Raw genomic sequence first — 16,898 nt, forward strand, 5'->3', positions numbered from 1 at the left:
TATAATTTTGTTTCCTCGGTGTGTGGCAGTGTCTTTGCAGCTCTGGTTTTGGATTTTTCTAATGGTAAAGCAGCTATTAGCTTCTAAAAGCTTGATTGCCTTTAAAAACACAGATATTTGTTGTCTAAATGTTCCAAATCCTTTGACTCGCATTTAACAGGTAACGTGCAAAATTCCTGTAGCATACAAGATATGGTCTGCTTATAGTGATATCTCTTTTACAGTAGGTAGAAGTACATACTATCTTATAGTAAGATAAAAGTACATACAGTACATACTATCTTATAGTAAGATAGGCACTATTCCTAATTAAACAGTGATTCTATGAGTGTTAGAAGTTACCAAATTAAAAAACTTAAATATTTTGAAGGTGACATCTACCTCTACTGACTTTAGGTAGACAAGCTTAAGTTAATCATCCAGACCTTTAGGTCAATAGAGAGAAAGAGGAAATGCATGCATTGTTTCATCTCTTTCTAACCTGGCAAGGTGAGGAGAACTGACTTCCAGGCCTGTTTCTTTCTGCTGACTAATAAGAACTTAATTTGACAAGCTTTAGGGTTAGATTGTTAGGATAGATCAATCCTACCCCTTAACTGCAGTCGTGCATGAAGAGCTGGCTTTGGGGTGATCAGTGTCAAAATGCTCATCAACTTTTCTTGGTCTACTAGTATTATTCTTGTAACAATAGGCAGCTCAAAGTATCCTGATTTTGCACTTGACTTTTGAAATTTAGTTAATACCTATGAAATATTTGTATAGCCTACCAAGATTAATAGTAACTGAGGAGGAGATTCTTGAAGTAAATTAAGCTCTATGAGTAAGTATGAATTACTTTCAATTTCCCAGCCTCAGTGTTTCTCTGTGCATTGTTTTGGTGAAGTTCTCGTGGCAGCAATCCCCATGCACACCTGCATATGAATACCTCAACACAGAGCAAGGTCAGGGCCAAGTCTCTTTATACAAGATTAGGTGATGCTGTAGTCAATACCATCTTTGGCCTGTAGTATTGAGAAACACCCAACCAAAGTCTCAGCATTTAAATACAATGTATAAGGAATATTTCCCTATTCTCTGAACTTCCCTACATTCCTAGAATGTTTTAATTTCATTTTCATGTTTCAATTCTCCATTCAGTTGTGCATCCTGGTTTACAATATTAAGAAGAGATTTGTGTGTAGAGTAGACTATACTTTAATCATTGCCTCTAATTGCAGAGATCACAGAGAAAAGTGTAATTAGGTGCTTTATAGCTTAGCTAATGAGAAAAGCAGAAGCTATCAATCTACATTGATGAAACAAAGTAAGATTGGAACAAGTAACTTTGAAACCACAGAAAACATTGTTAATTGGAAACATTAGAGTTCTTAGAAGTCTAGTATGTATACAACTTCTTACAGATTTTACTACTGTGGTAGTTTACTGTATCTGTTTAATTTCACTAGAGATCTTAGTGACTGAATTGCTCTTCATTGTTTGAAGTAACTTAATTTACTCTGCAGAAGGCCTGGAGCCATAAGTGATAACAATAGCTTTGGATGCCTTTAATGATTTATATATTTTAAAACAGTTACTGGAGTTAGTTCTTTGAGTTCTGCTTGTAAATGATCTGTTAGGGCACAGGAGTACCACAAGTACAAAATATTGTAATCATCTAGAAACTGCCAGAAAGCTTTGATATATACTTTACTCTTATGGAATACAACATATTAGGATATTTTGTGGAGATTTTATTACTGAAGTCTAATGAAATTAAAAGTATTTCATTAAAATATTCTCTTTTCCTGTACAGAAATTAGCTTCCTCTGCTATTATATTACATTATATAAATAATCTTACATTGTATTAAGTAATTATTGACTGAAGAAAGAAATTAGCAGACTTCAGTTACCTAAGAGAACACAATTTGAGGTACATATTCTCTGTATATAAAGAGTTTTGTTTCTCTTTAAATGACTGCCAGTGTTTCTGGAGGCAGAATGGTCTATTGCAGAACTGTGTCAGTGAAACTCTGATCCTGGCGTATGATTCTTGTTTCCTCCTTTTCCATTAGGCTGTTTTAAATATTTTATACTTTGAGGAATGCAACATTTTTGTTTATTTTGTTACTTGGTATTTAGTTGTATAGTGGATTGCATGACTCAGCTATAAACTAAAACTGACTGACAGATAGTTCTTGATTCTGTATTTGCCAAGTCATAGGAGGTGACACATTCACTGTAATTAATTTCCAAAGAAAATATTCTCTTTTGTCCTCCAAGACCTCAGGCTTCAGTTTTCACTAAGACAACTGTGCACTCCAAGAACATCAGCCTTATTGTTGAATCTGAGAATATTTGGACATTTATTTTTTTTTAAAAGAACTGTCTACATACCACAGGGATCTCAAAGTGAATTTAATGGCTTTCTTGTCTGTTGTATAGTGAGAGTTTCATGCAGTAACAGATAATTACTAAAGCAAAAGAAAACCATCTGTCGTGGTTTTATTTTTTGAAGATTGACTATATTTAAATAACATATCTACCCAAAGGTACGGATGGTACTCCTTTTTCTACTGTGAAACAGGTACAGGAGAAAAAATGGGTATTGCTTTTCTGCAAAGTGTTTTACACAGTATTATTCAGTTTCTGTGGGGGCAAATGAATTTAAAATAGCTGGTTAAAGGTTATTGACCTTTGATGGTAACAGAGATTTCATGCAGTTAAGCAAAATCTATTATGCTATTCCAAGCTGGGGGAATAATAGGTCTGTTTTGTTCCCTGAATATTAAAAGGATCATATTCAGGTGTCTCAGAAAACTGCCTATAGAGCAAAAATCATGTGCAAGTCCCATCCATTTAGGTGGCTTTGTATGGTTTAAATCAGTTAAAATAATGTGCAGAATTTGCAAATATAGACCATTGTTTGTTAAATTTTTACTAGCAAGGGAATTAAGCATTACTCTTCAGCTGCAAAATAGAAAAAATAAATTTATTTTACTGCCTTCTTGCAGTAGTACGTAGGAATTAAAAAAAAAAAGAAGCTAAATGTTAGTACAGATTCCTACAGAGAAGACAGCTTTTAACATTAGCCAGAAATAGCCAACTTGTCAATTACTACAATAAGGAGAATTTCCCTGAAGCCAACAGTTAACAACATATGGGACATATGACATGTGCAGAAAAATCTAATTTAGAAAAGTAGTGGGCAAGGATTAAGAAAAAATTTACTGCAAACCTGACACTTTACAGTAATCTAGAATGTGATAGGAAGAGATACCAAAATTAAACTGTAAGTTAATTTGAAGTTATCCATAAAATCTGGTGTGGTTGCAGTAAAAGCTCCCACAAAGTTGCTCACCCATTCCCTTCCTGAAAAGGACAGCAAGATTGCTTACCAGTTACTGTCACAGGCTAAACAGATTCAACTTGGTGAAATTAGTCATTCACCAGATTCAACTTGGTGAATTCCTCAACTGGAATAAGTTGAGATAGAGGAAAACAGAAAGACATACATTAGGACAAGACTTTTCTTCCCCTCTTTTCACTTTTCACTTCCCCTCTTTTCACTTCTTCACTCCAAACTCTTCTACTGTCACAAGCAGCACATGGCATTGGGGAGTTGGTACCTGGCAGTCTCCCTCTCTGCCCCTTTTCTTCTTCACACTTTTCCTTTGCTCCATTCTGTTTTTGTTTTTTTTTTTTTGTTTTTTTCAGGTATGGAGCTCCTTTAGGAGTGTCTATCTGCTTTGCCACACTTGGCTGCAGGCTCAGCTGTGTGCTGCTGAGGGTCTGCTAGAGCTGATAGGACAGCCCCTGCCTCTGCCCACACACCCCATCCCTACAGCCCCACAACTGCCAACACCTGCACAGTACATCTCCTTGTGTGTTTCTCAATACTCTGGCACTTTTGTGAGAATTGAATCAAAATGAAGATCCTAGCTGTGTGTATTTTCCATTTGGATTATTTTTTGTTAGTTAAAAATAATGAATGTGTACACCAAAATGTTTTAGTGTTGAGGTTGTGGTACAGAAACCCTTGAACAGATCTAGTAATCCAACAAGGGGAGAAAAACTCTTACATTTTCTTCAGTGCAGTCAAGAAAATAAAGGGATATAAATCAATATTATTTCAGAAAAATACTGGTCTAGACTTTAATATTTTAAACTATTTTACAGATATTAAGGAATTATTGCTAATATACTCCATCAAGAACTCACTAAAATGCCAACACATACAGATTGTTAGCACTAAAGATCAGCAAGATTCAGCTAAAACTAAATTCTCTAATATATTTTCTGTTTCAGAACCATATGCACCATGATCTTGATTTATGTTCACTAATTTTCTTTCAACAATATTGATGCAGTCGGTTGACAGAAAAATAGGCAATCAAAACAAAACAGCCTCAGGGTGGCTCAAAGTTTTTTCCCTTTGATTCTTGTTGATTGGGAACCACCTACCCATAATATTATCACACACAAAATAATATTTTTTCTGAAGAGAACCTGATTAATTGATGGTAGGGGTTAGGTGTTGGTGTTGCCAGTGAGAACAGAGGAATAAATGAAATGTTTCAGTAGGTCCTTTCAAAAATGATGCACATGGAAAATGTGACACATTGGAAAATTTCATAGTTGACAATGTTTATTTTCCTTTGGCCCTTGGGTTTTCTAAATAAGTGTGAATGAGCTACCTTAATTTTTAATTTTTTATAGTTCTTGGGGGGCTTTGAAGTCTTAGATTCTTAATATTTTTGTATTTCCAGCATGTCACCCATATGTTTCTATCAAAGGGAAAACCTTTAAATTCACTGTTCAGACTTTTGGCACTGAAACTAACATTTAAAATTATAGCAAATAGTTTATGGTCTAGTTTTCTAACAGATGCTAGAAGGAAAATAGACTTGACTAATAAGCTTTGCAAAGGTTTGAAAAAAGATTGTGAAGAACGTCAGAAAATGGGGATGCCCTTTCAGCATTCTTTTAAACATCTTATCAAGAGATCTATTTCATTACCATTAGAACCATATTTTCTCTTTTTTATGGAATTCCTAAAATTATAACCTTAATCAAGATGGAAAACTTGTCAGTGCCCACAGTGCACCCACAGGCCCTGTGACCTCCATCCCTGCTCCCAGGGCCGTGGCTGCCTGAGCTCCAGGCCAGCTGTGGTGGCCTCATGACCTGGGGGCTGTTGGATGGGAGGGAGCTAAGCTGGGAGGCAAAGCTGGGAGCAGAACTGTCATAATCTTTCATCCATCCTTTGTCTCTGGAGCCACATTTAGTCTCAGGTCCTTGCTTGAGGCAGTCCTGTGCCCAGCCATGATCCTTGCTGACCTTAAACCTGGACCACTGACTTGACTCTTTGATTCATCTGATTTACTTAGATTTGTCCCTGGAGGCTTTTCTGGCAACCACAGAACTTCTGTTAGCCCTGATTCCCATCACCAGACCTGCTCGATTTTCTTTTTTGGGTATTGTGGGACTGTGCCCTGGTCAGCAAGGATGGTGACCTGCCTGGCCTGTGTTCACCCTCAGCTCCTGCCTCCCTTGCATTTGTTGGGTAGCCTGCTTTTACTGCTCTCTCACAAAAAAATAACTATAGAATATTAAAACCTTACAGTAAAATCTGTAGTGTAGAAATACCATCTGTGATGATCTCATTTCAGACATGATATTTACCAGAAGTAGCCAGAGACAGTGATATACTTATTTTGCTTCTGTGTTCTAGTATTAATTTAACAAAAAAAAAATAAACATGCATTACATGTCCACAAATGAATGCATTAATATTAAGCCTTGAAATTGTGTCAGCCTTTTAAAATAAATTACAAAAGATATTTTTGTTTTCATGCAAGTTAAGAGACAGTTCACTTAGCTAATTTTAGCTGAAAGGATCATCAATGTCCTTATTGTAGAAGAGAGAGGAATAAAAGCATGTTCACTAGTGTGGGAGAATTGTCACTCTGATATCTACATGAGGAGGAGGTGGGAACTTCACTTCTGATAGCATATTCAGACTAGAAGGAGATAAACCTAATCAGCCCAGAAAGCCAACTGTGCCTTGGACAGCACCCAAAGCAGTGTGGGCAGCAAGACAAGGGAGGTGGTTCTGCCCCTCTGCTCCACTCTGGTGAGACCCCACCTGCAGTGCTGCATCCAGCTCCTGGCTCCCCAGCACAGGAAGGACATGGAGCTGTCACAATGAGTACAGGGGACACCAACAAGATCACTGGAGGGATGGAGGATCTCTCCTATGAGGAAAGGCTGAGAGAATTGTGCTTGTTCAGCCTGGAAAAGAGGGTTTGCCGTGACCTCGTTGCAGCCTTCCAGTACTTGAGGGGAGCCTGTAGGAAAGATGGAAAGAGACTGTTTACATGGACATGTACTGACTGGACAGAGACAGTAGTTTTAAACTGAAAGAGAGTAAGTTTAGTTTAGATATTATTTATTCCTTACTGTGAGGATGGCGGAAGAAATGAAGAATTGAAGAAATGAAGAAATTCCTTACTGTGAGGCACAGGAACAGGTTGCCCAGAGAAGATGTGGATGCCTCATCCATGGGAGTGCTCAAGGGCAGGTTGGATGGGACTCTAAGCAACCTGGTCTAGTGAAAGGTTTTTTTCTAGTTCAGTCACCCTGCCCATAGGAGGGTGGTTGAACTAGATTGACCTTTAAGGCTCCTTTCAACCCAAGCCAGTCTATGGAACTAAAGATACTTCACTAAACATAGGTAATGATATCTTTAAAGGCAGACAGGCAAAACCCTCCAGGAACAACCAGTCAGTACTGCTGCAGTGAGTTAGAGCTATGGGCTTCAATAATTTTGCAAGTATATGTTCTTTTGCAGAATCTGAAAATATTGGCTTCCCTTCTTGCATAGTAAATGTTGCTGGTATGTATTTGTTTATATGCTGACCTTTGAAAATCAGATTCACATAATGCCAAGTGCACAAGGGCTATTGAACAATGTAATCTCACAAAAATAATGTTTTTTACTAAGATATCTAGTAAGCAGCCAGAAAAGTCCTTCTAAAACTTTAAGCAAATAAAATAATAGATACATTCAGATATTTCAATGAATTAAAATTAGTACTTAAAGAGTTGTATCATGATTTATTTTTTTTAACATCCTATTCTATGCTGCACAGAAGAAAAATACAAATTCTGAACTGTGGTATCCCCTGAATTATAGAAGAGTAAGAGAGGCTCATCATACATGGGGTGAAGAGCCTTGATTTATCTACAGCTCTGTGCAGGAAGGACAGATATATAGATAAGAGTGAGAAAAAACTCAAGTGTGAGGAGAGAGATTGGTTTCTCAAAGCCATTGAAAGTTTTTAATGTACATTTGTGTTTGCAAGACAAAATGCTGTTGAAATCTCCTTAAGAATGTAAAGCCCACTGGAGAATGATACCTGCATGTTACAGCAAGAGTGGCTGCTGAGGGTGTGTGCAATGGGTGTTTGCCAGAGTGCTTCAGTGCTTTTCTTTGTACTGATCCCAGGAATGGGTGTTCTCCTTGCACACTTCTTTGTACTGGACATTTGTGAGAAAAAGGTGTTTAATAGCAACCCTCAGTTCTGTTTGCCTTGCATTTCTTTATCACTGACATTTTTGGAAAGTTACTAATGCATTATTTATCTGAGGTTTTTCTATTCCTTTTGGTTGTCACCTCTATAACCATATGCCGGAGAGTGAGACAGCCGAAGCACATGAAACAGCCTTGTTAGGTGATTTTCTTAAACAGTGAGAGAGAGGTAATTTATTTTGTAGCTTTTAGGTTATATTCCTGCCTGACATCAGTGCTGATACTCATCACCAAATGCGTGCCCTGCCGGGTCACTGATGTACTGATGTTTTAACTATTCCTTCTCCATCTTATCTCCTGCAGAATTCTTGACTGTGTAGCCCTTCTGATTTTACAGGATATTTTGAGTGTTTTTTCCATTATATGCCTTTTTTATTTTTTTTTTACTTTCCAGTTTTTGAAATGTGAATCCATTCCCATAGTAGATGCCAATGTGTTTTTCTTCCTCTTTTTATTCATGCTGGCTGTCGTCCCATTTCAGCTGAATATCTAAACCACATTTCCCCTTTGAAAAGCAACGTGAAGGTCATTCTTTAATTCAGGCAGTGAGAGTTAGTTACTGTATGAGCAGCATTTTTTTGTTCCATCTAAATTCCTGGAAAGTATCACACCCTGGGGAGGGAGACCAAACTCCCCAGAATTATGAACTTGATTAAAGGAAAGCACTTATTGACAAGGTCTCCTTGTTTGAGGCTCACAGAATTGTACGTGTGCATGCTTGATAAATCTGCTTCTCAGCTCCCCACCAGAGAAGTCTTGGCTTGAAGCTAAATAGCTCCTGAGTTCTTGGAATTCAAAACTATGTTTCTAAAACTGAAACAGATTATTTTTGCATGTATTCATTATATTTTTTGTAAAGATAGAGAAAGGGAAACTTTTGTTTCTGTAGCATTTTCAAACCTACTCTGAATATTTAAAAAGTGAAGTCTGTGGAAGCATGTCCCTTTGGTACCTCTCTTGCTGGGCTGATTTTCTTCTGTTTGTTTATTGAAATATGTATCATTCATTTATACAACTATTAGTTTGAAGCCAGTAAAGCTGTCTTGAATAGGTTTTATATTCACACAGACTGTGACTTTTATTGCTCTGTGGTTTATGTGTTTTCTCTGAGCTCATGGCTGCATTACATTTATGAGAGAAAATAATTATTAAGCAGCAATTAATACAACTGAATGCATTTCTTGATTTTCCCTTATACATGAGCAGAGTTAATCTTTCAACGGCTAGGTTTTTGGTAGCCCCAGCTAAGTCATAACCAAGTTTCTATAAAAGGCAATTTACAGGGAGTAAGGATCAATATTTCACTGTTAATATAACAGTGTACTGATATGTTAATTCTCTGTGTTGGGTGTAAGTCAGTAGTAAATTGCTAGAAAAGGCTGAGTAAACTCAGCTGGCCTCTGCCCTCAACTTGTAGGCATTACTGTAATTTATGCTAAACATGATGAAGGAAACAAACTCATAATAACTGTGTTTCACTCTCAGTGGGTTTTTTTTTGGATTTTTTCATTTTTCATTTTTTCTTCCTGGGAAAATCAGAAACTGTATTTCTAATTTGTGGATTGTGAACTTAGTTTTTGTTTTTGAGTGTTTGAGATATTCTCAGATAAAGAGGTAGTAAATTAATTTCCACCCATTTCCTCTCTACTTGAAACCCCAAAACTTTTTCTAATTGTTTACTGGATATATCAAGAGAAAGAAAAAATTGACATAACTTCTGTATACCTGCCTTCATCAGGTATAAAATGCTTCATCTATTTTTATACTTTAATCTTCCTTACCTGAGAACATCAGAAAAAAACTTCATCTGGACCAGTGAAGTTTAATTTTGTCTGCTCAGTCTTCAATGTTGGGTGTTTAAAATGCCAAGTCAACACTTCAAATGATAATTAATTTGGGGTGTATATTGCCCTTAGGTATTTGGGAGAGTTCGGTTACTGGGACAAAAGTATTCAACCGTTAATTTACTGTTGCAAAAAGCAGGAAATGGGTAGAAACAGAAAGGGAAAAAAAATTAATTGACATCATGCAGCATTGGTAGTCTGTAAATGTCATCAGGTAGTTTCAAATCATTACTCTGAAATGTGATGAAGGCATAAAAGCTGTAGTTCTGACAAAAAAAAAAATGATTGTTAGGAGACACCGAGAGCATACTGTGAAATTGGTATTGTGTTCTGGTCTAGCAACTTTCAGGCAGTAGGATGTCAAACACATTCTCCTTTGGGGACATTGTCTAATTTAATCCATCAGTGTCATATATATACATATATATATATGTATGTATGTACGTATGTGTTTGTCTAAATTACATTAATATGAAAGATTACAGGGTTGATCCAGATAAAAAAACCCACAAAACATTTAGGTGACAGGTCTAAAAATAAGAGAATTGGAAGACAGTGATTACACTCAACATTTCACTTCAGAGGTGAAACTCTTACAAGTGTTGCAGGCAACAGAACATAAAGCTGTATGTACAGTGGCATGTTGAAAAAAACTATTTGAATTCTTTGATGACCTACATATTGTGCACCCATTTATACAAGGGTATAAATTGCACCCATTTATACAGGGCAGATTAAAACTAAGAAACTGAAAATATTATTTTACTCTGAAACAAGCTTCAGTTTTTTAGTAATATAAAGAACTTTAAGAAATGTTGAAGGTAAAACATTATTAAATACATATTCATTAATTTAATTTATCGTTTGTCATTTTTCAACCCAGTGACAAATGTGTAAGAGAAATAATAAATCATTTCTTCATATGATTTTTTGCGATGTCATGGCCAGAATAGAATTTTTATACTAAAATTTCATTTTCTATATATGTATTTAAATAATCACATGGAACTAGAAGCAGAAGAATGAAATCCCAAACTAAGGTTATTTGTTCCAATCAAACCACAGCCAGTTGCTAATTTAATCACTTCACACTATTGTTGTATCCTGGTCCTTATTTTAAACCTCTTCAGACTGGATACCATGCTTTCTTAAGTTATAGACTGCCTTGCTTATCTTCTTTTTGATACCATTCTTTGACAATTATTCTTTCAGGAGCAATGCTGACACAAGCAATCCCATATCATTCTTTCCTCTTATCCCCTCCTATTTGTTCCTACTGCCACACCACATTTCCTCTTGGTTTATGGGGCCTTGAAATGGTCTAGGCTCAGCTGGAGAGCTAATCTCAGTTAGAAATAACCCAGGCACATAAAAAAGTGTTGAGTTTTAACATAATTTTCTTGACTCACAACCTCTCAAGCAGTTCAGACACCAAATTTGAGGGATTGGTCTGGGTACTACGATGTATTTGCAGGGCTGAAAGAATGCAACAACGACAAAAAATTAAATAAGTCCCAAACACTTGAGTGTCTTCCTTAGATTTTTTAATTCTTTTCCCAATCACAGCTATTTCACACTCCCAGTGGGTTTCATTATATTGCAGCTCCTTCACCTGCAACTGCTCTTGCAGTCAGTAGGAGATCAGGGTGGTTTATTGGATATTGCTCACTGACTTAAATCATCCATGCATCAACTAATAAATATAGGAGCAGACTTTCTGGTAATGGTAGGTAAGTAAACACTGAAAAATATATACTGAAGTCTATTTAAATGTTGATTAAACTTTTAAAAACCCATTACACAAAATCATATAGCTGCTTTTTATTGATGAAGAAAATAGCAGAATTTTATAATTTTCTTTTTCCAGGTGTAGAGCTGAATTCCTTACGCCAAATGAAGATTCAGAGAGCTATGACCATGCTTACAGATGTCCGACAGCTCATCTCGAGTGGAGGGAGTGTGAATCAGAAGAATGATGAAGGAGTTACCCTGGTGAGTGGCAGTATGGAATCATCACCCTAGGAATATGCATGTGTTGCAACAAGTTCAGCAGGTTTGCAAGGCAGTTCTCTTAAGAGGGTTTTGTTTCTACCTGGTGTTTTGAAAATAGATGTGTGTCAATTCCATGCATAATATGGATTTTAAAATAGGGTAGTGCAACATCTCAATGACAACTTCTTTTCTCCTAGCCAACAAATATGCAACATTAAATTTAATAGCAAATATATTAGCACCTTTGTTTAAAGCTGTAGGAGATACATGTGGTGTCTGACATTCTGTGTGTGAGAGAGGCTGAAACTTCACTGAGTGATCCCTGGTTTTGGGTCCTATCTTCTGCCTGAGTTCTACTAAAACACTATAGCAATCCAATCTTGATTCAGTATATTGAAGCATTCACCACATACATGTAAAAGTACTCCTATTCCCAAATTTGCATGTTATTTATAATTACTGGGTTTTATTATACTTTTTTCCTGCAAATAGATCTTCTATCCATTTGTTTTGTCAGGAATCCTATTTCTTCAGCTGTCAAATAATTCTAATTTCATGTGTAGTTCCATAGCATATGTGGAATACTCCCTTTGCATATAAAATCTTCAATACCATTATCAATCAATCAATCCTTCAATCAATAAATGGTAAATCAGCAGCATTAATATATTGAATACATTTTTTAAAGTTCCCTGTTTTTTTCTGCAAATACTGTGCAAATATAATTGGAACACTAATAATTATTACTATCATTTCTGCATTTGCATTGAACTACATTGCCTGATAATTAATATACTAAATCATTCTATATTTTTATATCTGTGGAGCGTTTAAGCTATAACAGAAAAAGTCATCAGCCTCATACCTGGATTGAATCCAGCCACAGGCTTCTATAGAAACAGAACACTGTGACTTCTGGGGTGACAATCCCAAGGCAGTTAATTGAAAAACAAGACAGCAGAGAAGGGCTGGGAAGACACAGCACAAGTTTTAGTTTATTTCCTAAAAGCATTAATTTACCTTCCAGTTTCCTGATATTTTTATCTAAGCTGCTAAATCACATAGCTGTTGTACTTCTATTGCTATTTTAGTCACAATTGTCTCAGTTAAACTGAGTTATGAACTTAAATAAATCCAACTGTATAAAACCTTTCCTGTAGTTAGCTGGAATAGTTGAAATACATTTCTGAAAGGTGTTTAACAGAACAGCAAATACTGGGAGAAGAGCATTGTGAGTACTTTGGGGTTTTTGCTGTATGCTTAGTAGAATGTTGACAAAAGGGATACTTTTTGCATGAAAAGTTTTTATGCTGAAATCTGATTTTTTCAAGAAATAGATACAAAGTAGGTAACTTTGCATTTCTTTGAGATTTCTATTATGTGCAACTTTTGTTTGACAAATTGGTAGAACATCCAGAATTTCTTAAACAATTATCTCTTTATTCATGGGTGTTGAGTCAGCCAGTCTGTGAATGTTGTATGGATATCAGAGGGTTCTGGAAATAAGGTTTTTTCCCTCTACATCTATCTGTAAAAAAAAGACAAATATATTTGTTTTAAGTCTCAAATCAAAATTTTTAAGTCTAAAATCTCAAATTTCTCTTGACAGAATATATATATATATATATATACATATATATACATATATATGTCCATGTGTAAGTTAAGATGAATCAAGCAAGAAGTTGTTTTAAATATATAAATATACACATTCTCCTTGGCTCATAACAACTACATTTGTGCACATGCATTACCAACAGACACTGATTTTTTTCTGCTGTATTCTCCTCTAATAGTTTTTCTTTGAAAGATTTCAGCCATAGAATATTTCCTAGGAGCTTTTACGCTGCTTGAAAATAGCTCTTGTCTGGTTGATGTCTGGATAGAAGCTGTAGTTTCTTCTGTTAAAACACACCCTCCCTCCACCATGAAGCTGTGTCAAATTACAGGAAAGATTTGAGGGTTTTGATTGGAAATCATAGCATGCAGAATCAAAGTTCTGCCCCCAGAGGAGTTTTGCCCCCTTTCCAGGGGAAGATTTTTAATGACTGTATTCTTTCCCTCTGCATCAATCATGTTCATAGTGAAAACTTTATGTATGCTCTGTGTGTGCAGCTGAACCAGAAATAGCAGGTAAGGGAAATTATATCCCAAACTCTCATTTTAGTGTCTCCTATTCTTACAGTGACTTTGGAACTACTCAGTTGTAGTAACAGGTTTATTACAAGACCTTTTTATTGCCATTATCCATCCATTTCAACCACCAGAAAAAGAATATCTTCAGCTAACAATGCTTTGAGGAGAAAAAGTCATGCTTTGGGGCTGTGCAGTTTGGGGATACAGGAACCAACTGCAATCTCACTTCTCAATTTCTGAAATATTCCTATGCCCTATTCTTACTGACCAGTGTGAGTATTAAGTTCTTCTGATTGGGGATGATCAATTATATTTTGCCAAATTCCAAATTCAGGCCTTGTCCCCCTTGTTCCTAGAACTGAAGGGAATGTTTGAAATTACAACAGAGGACAATGAGAAGGTAAAGACCACTAAACTGTACCCTGGGTCAATCTCATCATATGAAATATGTGCCTCAACTGTTGTTCACCACATATAAAAAACAATTTCCACCAAAACCTGCCAATTACATATTTTCCCTGATATAGGATTCCTTATTGTATTTTCTTCTTCTACTTGATTATTATAAGAGAAAATAATTTTATTGCCCTATTATGTCTTTCCCTTTTTCTCTGTTCACAAGATCTGTTTGCTATTATATTGTTTTTATATTTATTTTGCACACTTCCTATTTGTTTTAAATAAAACCCCACATGGCTGCTGGCATTTTTTATATTAAAAAATCTCATCCTATAAATAGCATATGGTGGAATTGATTGCTGATATAAATGCCAAACACATACAGAGCATTAAATAATAATACATTGCAAAATATAATGTCCAGCTCCTCAAATCCACCATCAATAAAGATACTTTTTAAATTTATTTTTTCCTTTTCTTGCCATTACAGTTTTCACAGTTTATCATTCTTACAGTATTTGCTACTCAGCCCTGAGCAAACACAGCTACCTTTGAAGTTATTTTTTTTTTTGCAGCAAGTTGCACTACTTGATCTCCTGAGGTTCCTGCTGACCTAAGTTTCTGTCACTCGTTACTGCATTTTCCACCCTCCTTCTATTCCACTTTGACTCTTCAATGAAGTTTAGATACAGAAAATCAACTAAAATTGTTCAAACAATTACCAATTAAAATAATTAAATATCTAGGAAAGCAATGCAAGTATAGAAAAGAAAATCTTTGTGGTTCAAACCTGAGAAAGTATTTTTTGTCACTAATTTTGTGCTGCAGTGTCAATGTGCTTGGTTTGATTATGTGTTAATGAATTCATTTTGGAGTAGTGTCAGCTTAAATCTGGGATACTTGAACTGCTCCAAACAAAGTTCTAGGCTCAAAGAGAGCTCAAGCTCTGTTGAAATCTGTGATTCCACCTTGGCTCATGAGTCTTTGAATGTGCTTGAAAGCATGTTTGCTTGAAGTTATATGAAAAGCAATAGACTAGATTGTTTAGTAGCCCACAAAAAGCTAGAATTATTTTTTTCAGGTGCATCTTGTTTATAAATGCTAAAAAAGATTCTGCAGTGGTTTTCTAGCCTGTAGTAATCACATGTACATTTTGCGTTTGCTGTAACTGTGATTAGTAAAGATATGAAGTAGTACACCATGGATGAGTTCTTTAAATTATTAATATATGCAAAATTTAACTTTTACATTGCAGCTGCATGTGGCCTGTGCTAATGGATACAAGAATGTTGCATCTCTGATACTAGATCATGGGGCTGATCTCAATGCAATGGATAATCAGTACTGGACACCCCTACATTTGGCTGCAAAGTATGGACAGGTAAAGCATGATTTTTTCACCTGCTTCTCTTTCCTTTGTGGTAGTTTTCTGTAGCAATAGCAAATCTTTTCAAGTCTGGGAGGCTATTCTTACTTTAATGCAAAAAGCTTTCTCATTCCTGTAGTACAGATTGGCATCTGAAATAACAGAGACCATTGATAATGAAGCTTGTAAAGCTATTAACCCAAACCAGCTCAAGCTACCACCAGCAACAGTTTGTCTGCAGCAAAAACTAGGTTTTCACTGACATTTGAAAGGAAGACAAAATAAACACTTTGTCAGTTATTTTTACAGTCTAATATCAAAGTTTATTTAGATTTCTGCTGTGTGTATTTCTGTGAATAAATGTCCAGGATCCATCTAGCAGCTGTGTTCAAAGTTTTCCAGTCACTGAGTTGTGGAAGGGTGTCCTGAGTTTGGGATTTAGGGGCCATGCCTAAACATGACTTGTCCCTCTTAATACTTTTTCAGTTTTCAGTTTTCTTACCTTTTCAGTTCTCCTTCATCCTCAGTCTCCCCAGACATGTTCAGTGAGTCTTTGTTACAGTTTGACCATTTTCGGAGAGCTCTTCACAGCTCTCCACCCACCTCAGGGCTCACAAATCACCACTTACCCATAGGTGTCTTCTAAAAACCTCTGAGATGCATCTTAGCTCAGACTTCAGAAAATAAATAATACACTTTATAACAAGAAAAAAGTAAAAATGGAGCAAAAAGTTGTAATAAAATAGTAAAAATAAGTATGTTTATTTAGGTTAATTAGTTCTGCTGGGTAATAGATTTCTCCTATTGAGATACTCTGTGCCTGCTCTTTTTTAGAGTGTCAAAGATCTGCATGTTTTCATAACAGATTAAGTTATTGGTGTATATATATATAATATACATATATGTGGCCTGAAGTATATCCTCAATACTTCAGGTACTGTAAATTTACAGAGAAAAATTTCACACAGAGATTTGCTGAACCAAAATTTTGTTAGCAAGTGAGGTATCAGGGGTCTTTTGAATTTACTGTAGATTTAATTTTCTCATCCTATCTTACCCTGTGCTGTTCTGTAATTCTGCTTCAGTTCTACTGCTCTCACTGATCCCTCTGCACTCACTCTGCCTGTTCAGAGTTCAGTAGGGCAGGAAAGCTCTTGCTCAGAAGTAAGGGATAACAGTGATGCAGTCTTGAGCTTCTTATTCTCACATTTTAGGATGGCTTACAAGTTAGGGCTTTGTACTGCAACAATGTGATTATACTACAGCTGTACATCTCCTCTGTTGTAGAGCTAAACCTGAGTTTAATTGAAGAGGACTTGAAAGAAATCACTTGAAAGGGCTGGGAAAGGACTTACCTTTCCTTATATATGTTTGGCATTCATATGTTTGCAACGCTAACTCCGGATGACTTGAAATACTCTTTTTCTTGTGAAGATTGGTATTTTTCTTTTTGAAACAGGCCTGTACATGTAAAGTTTGTCATTTGAAGGTGGCTAATGGAAAAAATGTCTTTCCTTTTGAAGAATTCTAAGAGCTCAGATTGGTATTTTGAAATTATTCTTTTTGTTGGCACTTTTGTTGGACTGCAT

At 35.9% G+C, this 16,898-nt stretch overlaps 1 protein-coding gene across 4 annotated transcripts in view; it reads left to right on the forward strand.

Moving 5' to 3' along the window:
• MYO16 (myosin XVI) overlaps positions 1-16,898 on the forward strand; it is a 357,627-nt gene that overhangs the window by 146,998 nt on the left and 193,731 nt on the right. For all 4 annotated transcript variants that reach the window (XM_077173308.1, XM_077173307.1, XM_077173306.1 and 1 more), the window contains exons 6-7: positions 11,284-11,408; positions 15,199-15,324. In XM_077173308.1, the coding sequence (XP_077029423.1) occupies positions 11,284-11,408; positions 15,199-15,324 (251 nt within the window). The remainder of the gene's footprint in view (positions 1-11,283; positions 11,409-15,198; positions 15,325-16,898) is intronic.

This window comes from Agelaius phoeniceus, chromosome 2 (assembly GCF_051311805.1).
Source record: "Agelaius phoeniceus isolate bAgePho1 chromosome 2, bAgePho1.hap1, whole genome shotgun sequence".
NCBI lineage: Eukaryota > Metazoa > Chordata > Aves > Passeriformes > Icteridae > Agelaius > Agelaius phoeniceus.